At 44.8% G+C, this 15,077-nt stretch overlaps 2 protein-coding genes across 2 annotated transcripts; one reads left to right on the forward strand and one right to left on the reverse strand.

Annotated features, from left to right (window-relative positions):
* Positions 1 to 291: 291 nt before the first annotated feature.
* On the reverse strand, positions 292 to 3,184 carry cebpa (CCAAT enhancer binding protein alpha). Its single transcript, XM_086297802.1, has one exon. The coding sequence runs from the start codon at positions 2,945 to 2,947 to the stop codon at positions 2,072 to 2,074; it is 876 nt and encodes a 291-aa protein (XP_086153928.1). The 5' UTR covers positions 2,948 to 3,184; the 3' UTR covers positions 292 to 2,071.
* A 3,948-nt stretch (positions 3,185 to 7,132) lies between these two features.
* Positions 7,133 to 11,902, forward strand: cebpg (CCAAT enhancer binding protein gamma). The gene is made up of 2 exons (XM_086298384.1): positions 7,133 to 7,297; positions 8,847 to 11,902. The coding sequence occupies exon 2, from the start codon at positions 8,953 to 8,955 to the stop codon at positions 9,442 to 9,444; it is 492 nt and encodes a 163-aa protein (XP_086154510.1). The 5' UTR covers positions 7,133 to 7,297; positions 8,847 to 8,952; the 3' UTR covers positions 9,445 to 11,902.
* The last annotated feature ends 3,175 nt before the right edge of the window (positions 11,903 to 15,077 follow it).

The raw sequence follows: 15,077 nt of genomic DNA on the forward strand, positions 1-15,077 counted from the left end.
GTTTGCATGTGAGACCTACATGCAGAGAAAAAAAACAGGAACCAAAGCTGTCAGAAAAATTCTGATTTTCCGATGATTTTCTTCACTTTTATGACAGCCAGACGTCACTGTAGAAGTCGCAGCGCTGCAGACTGTACCTTTACCATTATTCATGCTGAAGAATGAAACCTGATATGAAGCATTTCTGGCTGAGCGCCCCCTATGGACTGCAAGAAATCGAAGAGATACAATGAACTTGATGCAGGAACAAGAGAAGTAAATGGAGAAATAAATCCAAACGCACAAACGGAATCTGATAAAACGAGCTTCTTTTATTATAATATTTCAGATTTTTTGGTATTTTATATATATATTTATTCATATATATTTATATATATGCTTACTTTACAATTGAGACGTACAATTTGAAACAAATGTTGGTTTAACATCAGAGTTTGTAAAAAAAAAAAAAGTGCTTCCTTCTTCCTGACTGACACAAATGTCTTAAAATCTTTCTCAAAAGACCAGCTAAAGGTCAAAGGTCAACTCAGAGGAGCAGAAGGCACTGCTGCATGAGCTATGATTCAACAGCGGGGAAGAGGAAGAAGATAACTACCATGTTGCATAGAAACCCTGTTCACATTTATTTGTTTTTTATCTTTCTCACAATGAACAAACACATAAAAACAGGTATGTGCACAGAGCCAGGCGTGTTTTTTTTCTGCTCAGATCAGTACCCATCATGTGTGAGACAACAAAGCTGTGCTTCGACAAATAGTGCATACAGAGAGCTGCTTCAGTGTCTTCAGAGGAACCACGTTTCTGCAGAATCCCATTGAACCAGCTGCCATCAGGCTTCTCCTGCAGATACATGGTTTCCCCCTAGACAGCAGGTACCACAGTTTCAATTCCAGTCTTTTTTCTTCTTTCTTTTTTTTCCTAGTTTGTATTTTACTTTGGCTTAAATCAACAGGGGGGGGGGGGGGGGGGGGACTTGTATCTCCACACCTTCTTGAGTATTAGGAAGCTAAGAAAAAATGTATTTGGGCCTTTTTTAGGTATTCGTTTAGTCTTAATTAATACACTTCTTAAGAGTGGAGGTACAAGCTTTCAGTATTGTGGTTGACAGTGTGTCAGTGAACAAAAATCTTAAATACTTTACTTTTTAAAAAGAAAAAATTTCAGATTTCTTTTATTATCTCACGGGGTTGCATCACGTGATCAGATTATTAGAACACACAAACCTGCCAACACCCCGCACGCCTCCTCAAAGAACAAACAGGAGAAAATGAGCACAAATCCATGCAGTTATATCATGGAAATAAACATACATACAGGTTGAGTTTCATAGCTCTAAGACAAGTTCATCAGCTGATAGAGACGGTAACTTTGTATAAAACAAACCAAAATAATTCAGGAACTACGTGCACAACAGGCTGGTCCGGGCTCGTCACCGCCGTGCCCTACCTTAGCTGCACTGATATGTGGGGTCGAGTCTCTCAGTCTGTACGGGGGTAAGGCACAAAAACAGCCAGTCCTCTGTTGTGTGGATCTGCAGGGGGGGACGAGCTTATCGGCTTTTGCACAAAAAGTTTTAAAAGGCACATGAACACTGCAAAAAAAAAATAAACCAACAACAAAACAAAAACAAAATATACCGACTGAACGAGTCACTCTTTCTCCTGAAGGTGAGCGCAAGTCTTTCTCCGAAGAGCTCAGTCAGTGAGATGATGGTGAGATTAATTCACCTGTTTCCAGTAAAAGTTTATCAGTCCTGTTTTTTGAAGCATCTTCCGGAAATTCCTGAAACAAGAAAAACCAAAGTGGCTTCAAGTTTGTTTTCTGCGTACAGCCTGTCTGCACTTTGGTTTTCGTTTTCACACAGAAACTTTGGAGCTATTTTTTCTAGTCTGAGGAGAAAGTGTGATCGCGAGGACTCCGTTCAGTCGGGTGTTTTAGCAGTGAACAGCTCAGCTGCCTCAGTCTCCTCACCGCTTTCAGTCCGTCCGGACGAACGGAACCAGCTGTGTGTATAAATCCAGCAGTGTACCAGTCCATGTCCAGTCTGCTCCCGGTCCGGCTCGGGAGGCTCTCAGCTTCCCATGGGTTTGAAGGAACCGTCCGGCAGCTGTCTGAAGATGCCCCGTAACGTGTCCAGCTCGCGGGTCAGGTGCTCCACCCTGCGCCTCAGTCTCTCGTTGTCGGCGGTCAGCTCCACCACCTTGTGCTGCGTCTCCATGTTGCGCATCTTGGCCTTGTCCCTGCTCTTGCGCACGGCCACGTTGTTGCGCTCGCGCCTCAGCCGGTATTCCGGGCTGTTCTTGTCAACGTGCTTCTTGGATTTGCCGCCTCCCCTCTGCTGCTCTAGGAGCTTCATGCCGCCCTGCTGCGAGTGCGGGTGCGAGTGTTGGTGCTGGTGCGGGCTGGGCACTGGGGTCGGCGGAGGTGTAGGGTGCCCTGGCTGGAGGTGCATGGTGGTCTGTGCGCAGTGCGCAATCTGGTACTGGAGGTGCGGCATCTGCTGCTGCTGGGAGTACTGCTGGGGGTGCGGGTGCGGGTGGTGGTAGGTGGGGGGCATGCCCGGGTTCATGTCCTCGTCGTCCCGGGGCTCCTGCTTGATAGCCACCGGTCGGAGGCGTGGAGGGTTGTGCTCGTAAAGCGGCTCCATCTTAGACTCCATGTAGTTGGACATGTAGAGCTGCTGGGGCCCCGGGCCGCAAGTCACCGGGTCGTACTCCCCGTTCATCATTTTGAGCTTGTCCTGTCGGGAGCTGTGGTGGAACAGGTCAGCCAGGAAGTCGTCGTTGAACGCTGATGGGTCGATGTAGGCGCTCAGGTCGATGGAGGTCTCGTTGTCTCCGATCTCACCGCCAAGATCTGCCGGGTCTCTGTAGCCGGAGGAGGGCTGCTGGTTCAGGTTGTTCATCAGGGGCCGAGGTGCGACCTCGTATAGGTTAGAGAGCTCCATTGAGAATCTAAACCCGGGCAAGCATGGCGATGAGCTCCGGGAATCCAGGTTGCACAAAGTCGGGTAATACGGTGAGAGGGGGTTACACAGCTGCAAGCATGCGCTGACCCAAAGCTCGGAGAGACTGTGACCGTTGCAGTGGCTCCGTTTGTACGCGGAAAGAAGCGGAATGAAGCAGCTTCAGGATTTACTCTGCTGGGCTGATTCCCCCTGCTCAGTAAACTCCGAGCTGTCAAACTGCTGTTATATACAGAGAGGGAGTGGGCGGGCACACGTGCCCGCGCGCGCGCACACACAGCCCTCAGTCTTGCCAGCTATCTGCACGGGAACGCTTCAGAGTCAAACTCGACTCAAACTTTTATCACACACCGCGTCCTGCGCTCCTCTCTGCGCGCTCTGCTCAAACATCAGCGCCAAAGCTCAGGCTGCAGAAGACGCACTGAAACCACCCGGAGCTGTCACATCATATATATATATATATATATATATATATATATATATATATATATATATATATATATATATATATATATATATATATATATATATATATATATATATATATATATATATGTTTACAAAAACAAATATTTACAAAAGTCAATGACTGCTCTGGATTTCAGAAGCTCTTCTACACCGAGCGCGCTGGCGTTCAGCGCTTAACGCGAGCAGCACGAAAACCTGTTTTAAAAGAACTGCATTCTGTTGGGCACTTTTCTTTAATCCCCGGACAGTCTACACTGGCAGACTTTATCTCTGTGAAAGGAGGGAGCGGCACCTATCAGAGCAGGACGCACAGACTTTATGTGCAAGTTATAAAAGTCGAGAACATCTTCTGGACTTAGAACACGTCTGATGTTAAATAGAATGCGCACTGATGGAAAAACCTGTCATTACTTAGTTATAATATGAATATATACCGTCAAGTCCCTGCAAGAAAGAACCTTTTTCCTTATTGTAATGTATTTTTATTTCCAAATTCTAAGTTAGGAAGATCCAACACTGAGGCAAATTTATTATGACTTGCTTACAATGTTAGATGTGACTTGGGGAATCTTCTTGGATGAGGACGGGTGAGCAGCGCGGAGCGCGGAGCAGTGGGGGCAGGGACGGCGGACTGAAGAGCTGGACTGCAGCGCCCTCTATGAGCAGCAAACGGAGAGATCTTCGTGTTGGGAGCGATTTCAAGCTGCTTGTTTATTTTGTATTTTTATTCCATATATATTTTTACAGGTTTTTGCTTGACCTCCATTTGAAAACAATAATCTGCTTCTTTCTGACAGACCCAGCGCCACTTTCTGTCCTTTTTCTGCCCCATTTGAGGAATTTTTAATGAACCTTGAGGAAGCATTAGTGGTCCTCGGGGCCTGACTTTTAAAACTAGTGTTGACGGACTCAGCTGGGAAAATGTGAACAGCATTTTCTGTTGCACTGGGAAGCTCTTCAGGCCAGTGGCTTTCAGAAGGAAGTACCAGGGATCATTGAAGTGATCTGGAGGAACACGTGTTTTTAAGGAAACAACATAATAATTAAAAAAGTTTAAAACTGGAAAAAATAAGTGTAATGTTCCTAAACTTCAAAGTCAGCATGTTAAACACAAACTAGAATACACAAAATCGCTCAGACAAATATTTGAAGAGCTTTTGTTTGCTTCACTGCAGTTCAGCTGTCAGCACGATGCGAGGGTACCTCAGATCAGGCCGGCACGTGGACCTTTGACCTCTTCGATCACACTTCGATCACATTCCTAATACTGCATTCAGCCTTCATTTGTTGTCAGTGACTTTACTTTCATTTTAACAGCACTGGTGAATCTCTGTTGAGCCGAGAGCCCTGACCTCGATGACATCACATCATTGTCCCCAGTGTTATCTCGGACTTAAAGTGTTGAGTCAGTGTTGCAGCATTAGTGGTCCTGTACACATTTTCTGCAGCAACAGTGTGGTTGGACAGTAAAAAACAAAACAACAACAACAACATTGTTTCCAGAAGCAATGTGATTTGAATTTAAGTTGACATTAACCAATCAGACCTGAAAAAGCAGTTTACCAAAAAAAGCAAACACTGCACTGGAGTCATGAGTGACAGCTTCGAATTCCACATGGACAGCTGGCCAACATTCACAGCACATTTGCAGACATCAGCATAGTTTGGATGCAGCGCCTAGTAGAGCAATGTAATGTTTGGTCACGTGACCAGGCATCACTATTACCAAACCTCATGTTTTGTGTCTCTTTGTGGCTGCTTTCAGTCCAGCTCAATTTCATTTATGCAGTTAAGTCCAAAAGATGTTGGACTGTGACTGTTTACAGGGGCTGTTGTTTACCTCTGTACACCACAACAGTGAATTAAAAAAAATCAAGATTTGAATGAAGCGCAGACTTTCAGCTTTAATTTGGGGGGATTTAACAAAAGCACTGAACTAACTGTACTGGAATTACAGCCATTTTATGCACAGTACTAACTTTCACAGGACAATTGACTGACAAGCTGCTTCATGGTCATATGAGGCCTGTTGTCATCTTATGTCGTGTGAAATAGTCAGATATGAAATCTGTTGTTAAGTCCAAGAGTTGAAATTGCATTTGATAGATGGACGTCTCAATGTGGCATCTCAGTTCAAGTGAGGGAGGCCATCGTTCGGCTGAAAAGCCCAAATAAACAGCAAAGACTTTGGTATTGGCCAAATCAAAAATCTGGTGCATTGTTTAAAAAAAGAATGCACTGACCAGCTCAGCAACACCAACAGACCTGAAAGAGCATAGAAAACACCTACAGCGCATGATGGCAGAATTATTTCCATTATTAAGAAAATACCTTCTTAATTGCCCCTTGGGGATGAATATAGTTTTTCTGAACATAATGAAATGATGCATTTGTGAATGGAAATATAGAGAGTTTACAACAGGTCAGACTGTCAGTAAACATCTAAACGAGCCTGAAAAAGATCTTGGGACAGATGATGGTTGTTTAAGAATGATGGCCTGGGTGTTTATTCATGACGTTGCTGCCAGTACAAGCAGCCGGATGAACTGTGGCATTGTTTCTAGACTTTAGGTAGCCACTGGGTGCAAAGGATTTATGTCCAGTTATTAAAATCAATCCTTATATTTACACTTAGGAGCCTCTGAAAATGGGAGGTTATGTATTAAAATGGCTGTAATGTCTAGACAGTCGATGCAAAAGTTTTGTTAAACCCTTTGAATGAAAGCTGAAAGTTGCACTGCAGTCTCATCTTGATTGATTTAAACTCCATCATAGTGGAGCAGAAAGGTAAAATAATAGGGGGGGAAATCTGTGCACAAACCTATAACTACACAGTCATGTTATCATGTGAAATCCCTGGGCAGCCTGAGCCTATAGCAGGATAAGGGATGGTCAGGGTCAGCTGATCTGACTATAAACTTTAAAAAAGGAAAGTGTGAAGTCTCATCTTAAAAGTCTGTCTCCTGAATCCAAACTTGAGTACATGTTCCACAGAAGAGGCCTGAAGCTGTAGGCTCTGCCTCCCATTCCACTTTTGGAAACTCTAGAAACCACATGTAAGCTCGCAGCCTGAGATTAAAGTGCTGTCAGGATACATTTTTGTCTGTTTGTAACTTCTTTTCATCACTTTTATCACCCACATTTTAAATATTTTGTTTCTTTTGTGTCTTTTTTTTACCTTTTGAAGTTGATCTTTCGTTTTTGTTTGTTTGGATCCAGGTCAGATCCAGGTGACCTCTGACAGCTCAGGGTCTTTGTCTATACATCCCTTCATTTATATTCTCTGGTCATGATTATTATTAATAAAACAGTAATTACATTGTTTTTTGTGTGTTCCTGGTAGGACCGCGGTTTCATTAAGTGCTTGTCTCACCTGTGAATGTTCACCAGGTGTTTGAAGTGGTTTCTTCGTACACGCGGATGTCAGTAGTTATTATAGTGACTGAAGGAAGCGGGAGCGTCGATACTGAAGGTACTGCCGTTTTGAGAGAGAGTCTCATCATTCAGAGATGAAGTCATACGTGTTTCAACTCATCTGACCAGCCTCGGTTACATAAACAACGCTGAGAGAAGATAGCAGCGTCTCATTGGTCCAAACACGAATCAATCACAAAGAGCATTGCATCACTCCGCCGCACACTCATCGGTGATTGGCCAAGCACCCCAACTCGCTGCCACCTACTCGCCTGTGATTAGTTGATCCTGGACATTGCCGTACATGGTAAAAGAGATTTCGCAATCGGTCGCTCTCCATGTTACAAACAAAAACAGTCCGAGCTCATACGGACGGGATTAAACTTCGGTTTTCTAGGGGAACTTTTTCATCTTTTGACGGACGGTTGAGCCCGCCGCCTCCCAGTGAAGGTAAAATCGTAGTTTTATTTCTCTGTAGGTCCGAAACAGCGAAGCTGGCAGTGAGCTGATGGCTGTTAGCGACAGGAGCTAACTCGCTAGCTGGCTATGCGCCCGGCTAAACAGGCAGTGTTCGCGTACGTTAAAAGAAAGCTGTTGTGTTTCGGGCCAAATCGGCTTAAATCGACGCCTGTCTCAGAGCGGGAAAGCTCGACAGTCAGTAGCGAGGCGGCGAGTCGCCTGTTGGTCGCTTCGAGTGAACAGAAAGTTGTCAAAGTGTTCGAAAATTAAAGTTTAGGTACTTTAAAGCGACGTGTTAAGGATAAGTCCGCCTGTTTCGGTCTGTTTCGTGTGATTTCATATTTGTCACACGTCGGTAAAGTCACCAGAAAGCGGTGGTTTTGTGTATAGCCCCGCATGACTCTGGAGTTCCCCTGTCTTCACACAAAGAGAGCCGCTCGTGATGATGCAACAACAGGCAACCTCTCCGCTGTTTCACCCGGAGCGCTTTCCGCTGCGCACAGCTGACTGGCTGCATAGCAACGCACCAGCCAATCAGAGCGGCGCTATTAATTGGCCGTGCGGAATAACAATCCGAACAATTATCGTATCGCAGTGATGGAGGAGGAGGATGGTGATGATGAAGCCTCCTAACTGGACCAAACTCTGCATAATCCGAGTATAACGTTTCAGCGAAAGGGAAAGTGAGGAAATGATGTTCAGAGCTGGAACTTTGGCTGATTGACCTCCACCTTCCAGAAATGATAGAAACACATTAAAATGGCTTGTCAGTCCTTTTGTTGCAAAAATTAAAAAAAATTCCTGAACATTTCTGGCGCAGAGCTGCAGAGTGAAATCAAAAAGCTGTCAAGTCTGACAAATGTTCAGTGTTTGCGCTGTGCAGCTCATATTTAGCAGGACCAGAGCCTGCATCCACCCAAAGCCAAAGCAGAATCCATAGTACCGCCTTTGTGCCATTTGCATAGGCGTCTGGATAGTGAATTGATATGGGATATTCAACCAGCACAGACATGCTTGCAGGTGGGTGATGTGTTAGGCTCAGGTAGAAGGTTGATTTGGTTAAAAAGTGGGCTTGAACAGTGAGAGATCGACAGGGAGGTTCACTGCATAGAGGAAGAAGAGTGGAGAAATAAATAACAGATCAAAATGATGCGCACAAGTCTCGAGATGCAGCTGTATGATATCAAAGACCACCAGGACGCTTTTCACTTCCTGTCAACGCGCAGGAAGCCAGCAAAGACCGGAACCTCTGAGATTAGGTACCCTAACCCTAACGAATCAGATGGTGTTGTTCTTTCATGTAGTTGATAAAAATTGACCTGTACTTATTAAAATACCAAATAAAGTCAGTGAAAGGGACGTACTGTGGTTCAGGTGAGGCCTCCACTCCAAACGCGTGGACAGAAACATCTGCACACAGCTGTCTCTGATTTCTTTGTCTTCTTACATGTGTGGTGTTGTCCGTGGCTAGTCTACAGCTTAGTGTTTGCTTTGATTCTGTGTGATCTGCTCAATTAATCTGGTCTGTCTTGCCCTCCAGGCTCTGTCCATCTGCAGGACCTTCTTCTTTCCTTCCAGTCTTCTATTCAGCTCTACACCTGAGGAGACTCTGGTCAAAGATCAGCACCCGTTGGCAGCACATCCAAATGAGCCGGCCGTCGCAGCCGAAACTAACTGCAACTGACCACAACGGCGTGAGCGTCATCCAGAGCCAGGCCCACGCCGCTTCTTCGTCCCTGCCGGCAGCCGTAGCCGGACTGCAGCAGGTCCCGCAACTCGTCCCAGCAAACCCTTCAACTGGAGGTGGCAAAGTCCTCGCACCCAGCAAGATGAAGAAACCCCCTGCAGACAAGGAGAGCGAGGAGTACCGCCAGCGGCGCGAACGCAACAACCTGGCAGTGAAGAAGAGCCGCATGCGCAGCAAGCAGAAGGCGATGGACACGCAGCAGCGTGTCAACGAGCTGAAGGAGGAGAACGAGCGGCTCGAGGCAAAGATCAAACTGCTGAGCAAAGAGCTGAGCGTGCTCAAAGACCTCTTCCTGGAGCACGCTCACAACCTGGCCGACAACGTCCAGCCGCCCGCAGGCGCAGAGGGTTCCAGTCCCGCCCCCAACAGTACCTCCACCAACGGGCAGTGAGGAGGGTAACCACCAGGATGTTGAATATCTGCAGCTTTTATGGAAGCTTCTCCCTTTGGGAATGAGGCCCCACTTCTTCTTCATGGCTTTTTTTTTTTTTTTTTGTGATTATCAGTTATTATTTAACCTTTTAATAATTCACCACCATCATCATCCAGTTCGCCAAAATAACCGCCAGTGTTCCCACTGTCTACCCAGAACAGCTCAGAGTTTTAACACATCTGGAATCGTTTTAGAAGAAAAAGCTTAAACATGTTTTCTGGAAATAACTTTTAAAATTTTTAAAAAATCCACTGAAGTGTGACTTTTAAAATTGAAAGCTGTGATGTTTGGCTGAAAGCCTCCAGCTGTGTCATCGCTCCTCTGATTGACTCATTGATTTGGGGGAACATGATGCGATTTGAACTCGTATAAACTGAGTCGTCGTCTGTTAGGATTCTCTGGAACAACAACAAAAAAAATCACCACACATTTCCTGCATTTCCTCTTCCTGGTGGCGGAAAACCCCCGGTTCAGTCTGATGAAGACGTCCGTGGCCATCGCTGAGCGCTCCGCAGCCGCAGGATGGACTTGTAAATGCTAAAATTCCCTTTTTCAGGATGTGTATTTTCTTCTGTTCTTCTACAAAGAGTTTGTAAAACAAAAAAAGTGTTTTTATTGTTAAGTACATTCACTACATGTTGATGTTTTAAGCACAGTTCTGTTTGTATGTGTGTGGGGTTTTTTGTTTTTTCATGACTCGTGTTGTTTAAGATCAGAAATAGAAAAAAGTTTATATCTGACTCTACTGAGTGAAAACAGAGGGAGGGTTAGGGTTACACACACACACACACACACACACACTTATCCTTTACTGGGTGGTTTTATTAACATGTTTGTGTTGCACACTTTTAATTTTGAGGTCTGAGTCTTTCCTGCGGAGGCGGTGCATGTTAAACGTTGGTCTCCTGCCATATTAGTGGCTGCCCAAGCCTTAAACGGCTGAAGCCTGCAGCGCTCGGCCCCGACAAAACAGAACAAAGTGCTAATTTCACTGGAAATGCAATCATTGGCTTTGTGCACATTTTTAATACACGTCACAGCTGATTGGTGTTAAATGAGAAAATAAACCTCTAAACTCATTTCACGCCACTTCAGAAAATCACAAGTTTGGACTGTGAACAGATGGACTTAAACCTGTTAATAGGACATGTTTAGGTAAAAATAAAACCACTTGTTTATTTGGCAGTATTGACAATCACGGGGCCTCCAGCAGTGTCAGAGTGTAAAAATCGTATGTGTTTATTTTTGGAAATTATCAGCGTGTTTTCTTTTAGTTTCACGCTGAAGATTTGAGGCTTCAATCGGGGCGTTGACAGGAAGGCGGGGCATCGATCCTGCTGCTGATATGACAGCAAGACCATGTTGTTGTGTTGAAACTATGTAAAGGTGGAGGTGTGCGCAAGACGAACCCCCTCCCGCCACCCGTCGGAGTGGCCTGTCCAGACAGGTGTGTTTGTGTGTTTGCCGCTGGGCGGACCCAGACACCTCAGACTCTTCAGGCGAGCCGCAGATTTAATTAAACCCACTTTTAACCCGGACCAGCTGATTAGCCGCCAGCTAATGAGGTGTGAGCAGATCGGGACAGGCCCGTGCCCCGCAGGCACGCCGCAGAGAGGGGCGGGGCCACCGCGCACTGCTGTCAGACTTTATAATTACATGAGCTTTGTGTGGGCGTGGAGTGTTTTTCCACAGGGTTTGTCTGTCAGGAGCTTCGCCTCTGCAGGAATGTTGTTGCTTCTGAGCTGCTCAAGCCAACATTCCCACAAGGTTCTCCTAATGTGTCCTGTAGACTTTGATTTTTAAATTTTTCTGCACAGATTCGTCCAGAAAGTTCAGCGAGTTTTAAACAAAAACCTTCAGAATGTGTTTTTTATCCAGGTGGTGTGAAGTTTAGTTTCTGCAAATTGTCGATATCTTGCAGTTTTTCCATCATGCACGTGTATTTTCCCACGTTTTATCAGACTTGAGCAGTGGAAATGAAATCAAATCATGTTTGAAATGAATCACTTCAGCTAGTTGCGGTTGGAGCTGAAAGTTCCAGTTCTCTTTATTGGTGTAACATATTTTGATTGGCGCTGTGGGGACGGGAGTCTCGTTGAGCACAGCCTTTACCTTTGTCTCTTTTTTTTGTTTGTATTTTCCATCTTTCTACACTTTTATTCCAACAGAAGCATGTTTGTTAGGGAAGTGTTTGCATGAATGGTGGGGGTGAAAGTTTAGTGCACTCATAAAATCAGATCTTCTGGTCTTAACTGAGCAGATCAGGAAGCAGACGTGATGGTTGTGCTGTTTTGCTTTGCTCTGAATGTTGCTGGGCAGCATTTCTCTGTCACTCAGCTTTTTTATATCAGAACCGGCTCACCTGCATTATAAATTAAAATTGAGTATAAAAGATGAAACTGTGTCCTCATTTTTTGTTTGTTTGTTTTGGTCCAGAGCTGTTGTCTCTGGTTTCATTCATTCATGTCCTTCTACATCAGTCTCAGTAAACCTTAGTTTTTTATTCTAATGGAACCTGTAATTCAGGCAGTGGGAACGTACCATTACAGAAGCTGCAGCTCAGTCACGAAGCCACTGACTCTGTTCCATTAATGCTGTAAATAAAACACTCATTAGGAAGTCATGAAGAAGAATTAATGATTATTGTTGACGTTAGAATCTCTCACTCTGTGTCTCCAGCTGAGGACTGATGGCGACGTTTGACATGAAAATAAGTCCAGTTATCGCTCACGTAGACTTTAGGGATGTCCTGCCTCCCTAAACGACCACTGATTCATAAATAGAGACACTGCGTGAGCGCATGAGTGTGCTTTAACCTCCTAAGACCCGAACTGTTTCATGGAATGCATTTTTAATTTTTCTTTGCTATTTGTGTTGATTGGGACCTAAAGAATGTAAAAACAAAGAATTACCAGATTTTTTTTTCACCTCATTTTTGGTTTTTGAGAAAAACGAGATCCACATATGAGGACATTTGTTTCAAATTTTGACAGAACAGTGGCAGCATAACGTCCTCGTAAGTGGATGTCAGGGCCTTGTAGAGAAAAATTAAGTATTTTGGTCTAGACGTCCCAAAACTTGATGTCCACATATGTGGACGCCAGGTCCTAGGAGGTTAAAGGTGTCACTCCAAATGTTCCAGTGTGAAGATTTTACTGCTTATCCAGCCTGGAGCCAAAGAGAGCAGCTGTTATCAGGTGAGACGTCAATGCAGCCTGGATGCACGTGCAGTCCATCACAGGGATAACATCTGGCTGCATCTGCAGCAGCCAATTCACCCATTAACCTAACGACCATGTCTTTGGTGACCAGTAACAGATCAGTATGAGTGAAAATAGCCAGACTGCAGTTAAACTACCTGAATTCTTCTCAGTGAGAGATTTCACTGAGTGGCAGGTTAATACGTTTATGATGTTTCTTTGATTCTTTTGAGATTTTGCTCCCAAATCCTTCCACAAAGCCACTAACCACTGCAGAGACGACATGATGGGATGTCATCAGTACAGAGCCAAAGGTCAAACTGTGAAAAGGCCTGCGAGAAAAATTCCTGCTTCCTCATTGGCTGCTGAAGTCACCTGTTTTATCACGCCTGATCACTGGTTACTCGTGGTTACCGCTCTCTGCAGCCTCCCTGCAGACTGAGCGGAGCTGAAACTCAGCAAACAGAGGGCAGCCTGGTGGTGGAAGCCAAGTCAAACTGCAGCAGGAGCTCCACAGCTGCAGCTTTAGTTACTTCTAAAAGTTCAATCTGACATAAAAAAATGCAGCATGCTGTTAAAGGTCACAACAGCAGCTACTGCATTAATAATGAGCGAACGACATACAGTTATCCCTGTTAAAGCTTCTCTAACACCAATGCTTTTATTGTGCTAAACATATCATATGTTTACTCCTCGTAGATCGGCCACAGTTGCTGAGGGCGTGCATTTACAGATAAGTGCACGTCAAGTTACAGCGCAGATTTAATGTTTTGCTCATCAGTTTTTGGACAGTGACACTATTTCTGAGGTAACTTTGTCTTTCTTTACCACCACAGTGGGTTCCATCTGCACCGCCAAGCTCCGTCTGAGCAGCTTTGCTGCATTAGTCTGAATGTGAGCCGAGAGTGCAGCTCTGTACACTTCACACTTCATCCTGTCACCTCTGACGGCAGTCACATGATCAGTAAACATCAGTTCCCCTGGCAGCCACACACACCCATGCCATAACACTCCCTCCACCATGTACAGATGAAGCAGTATGAGCACAGAGACGCCGTGAACAACAAACAGAGCAAACCACAAACTGTTGGAAACAGTAAGCGACAGTTAGTGACCTGAAGTGAAGGCATATGAGATAGCATATAAGGCCCCACAGAAGCCCAGTCGTACTAATTAAGTGGGTGTCTGCCTCCCAAACTGTTTGAACTATTTGAAACGATCAGATTTTAAAACTGAAAAACAAAATCACGGCAGTTTTATTTACCCGTGCTCGACCTTTACTTATCTCCATTCGTCCTGCCTTGACTTCTTGTTGCCCTTTTTCTTTACATTGGTATGTTTTCATGTAAAATAGTCTCTCTTATCTCCTTCTTTTCCCTAACACATTATCCATCTTCACCTCCTCCTGTCTTTGTTGTTTTCTTTCAGCTTAGTCATTTTATTTCAAATTAAAGATCAAAATGAAAACAGAACATTTGTCATCGTGCAGAAAATGATGAAATATTTTCTTGGTTTTAAATGCTGGGAGCATTTTTTCCCCCCAACTCTTAAATATGAGCTCACCTTCAGTCATGCAGGGTGTTAAATCAGTGTGTGTGGACAGATAAGAGCTGTGGATTGATAAAAGGTTATCAGAGTGCGAAGAGAAGAGAGCTGAATGTGCAGCTCGAGCCGCCGGCCTTGAAACTCAAACGGGGTGAATGATTGACACGATGACATCATAATCGCCTGAGCTCAATAAACTAACGAGGACGGGGTTTTCTTTTTTTTCTGTCTCTCTCTGCTATTCAAAGTTCAGAGCTGGCATGTCCGCGGGTTATAAAGGTTTACTGGCGAAAAGTCAAACGTCTCCGCCTGACACAGAAAGCACACAGAGTGAGTCCTCCCACCTCCTCCTCCTCATGTTCCCATAATTATCACCGCTGTCAGAGCAGTCATGTCACTATCTAAAAATAAACCTTCTCAGTGTGTGTGTGTGTGTGTGTGTGTGAGTGTGGGCGGTGAATCCTCATCAGTCTGCTGAAAACTGGAACATCAGCTTCGCTCGGTCATTAGGCCTAATCCGAAAACCAGCAGCAGCACAAAAAGCTTCGTGCGCTGCCTGACGATGATGCTTGAATCACATGCGTGTCCTTTATCCCGCAAAGCACTGAACGACACGATGTCAGACCGCAGACTCACCGCAGGGCTGACGCACTGCAACACACTGCCAAACCCAAACCTGTGGGTGCTTTATCCCACTTACACAAAGTGTCACTCTGTGAATCGCTGTGGTCTTTTGCATCCAGTTGCAGGTTTGTGTTTCTTTGTTGTCTATTTTCTGTTGTTAAATGAGATCCTGTGTCCACACTGTAAAAGGCATACATGCGTACATTTAGTTAACAGAACTGA

The sequence above is a fragment of the Aulonocara sp. 'chitande type north' Nkhata Bay genome, linkage group LG1, assembly GCF_057382095.1.
Source record: "Aulonocara sp. 'chitande type north' Nkhata Bay isolate Kocher_YH1m ecotype deep benthic linkage group LG1, A_spYH_male_GT1.1, whole genome shotgun sequence".
Taxonomy (NCBI): Eukaryota; Metazoa; Chordata; class Actinopteri; order Cichliformes; family Cichlidae; genus Aulonocara; species Aulonocara sp. 'chitande type north' Nkhata Bay.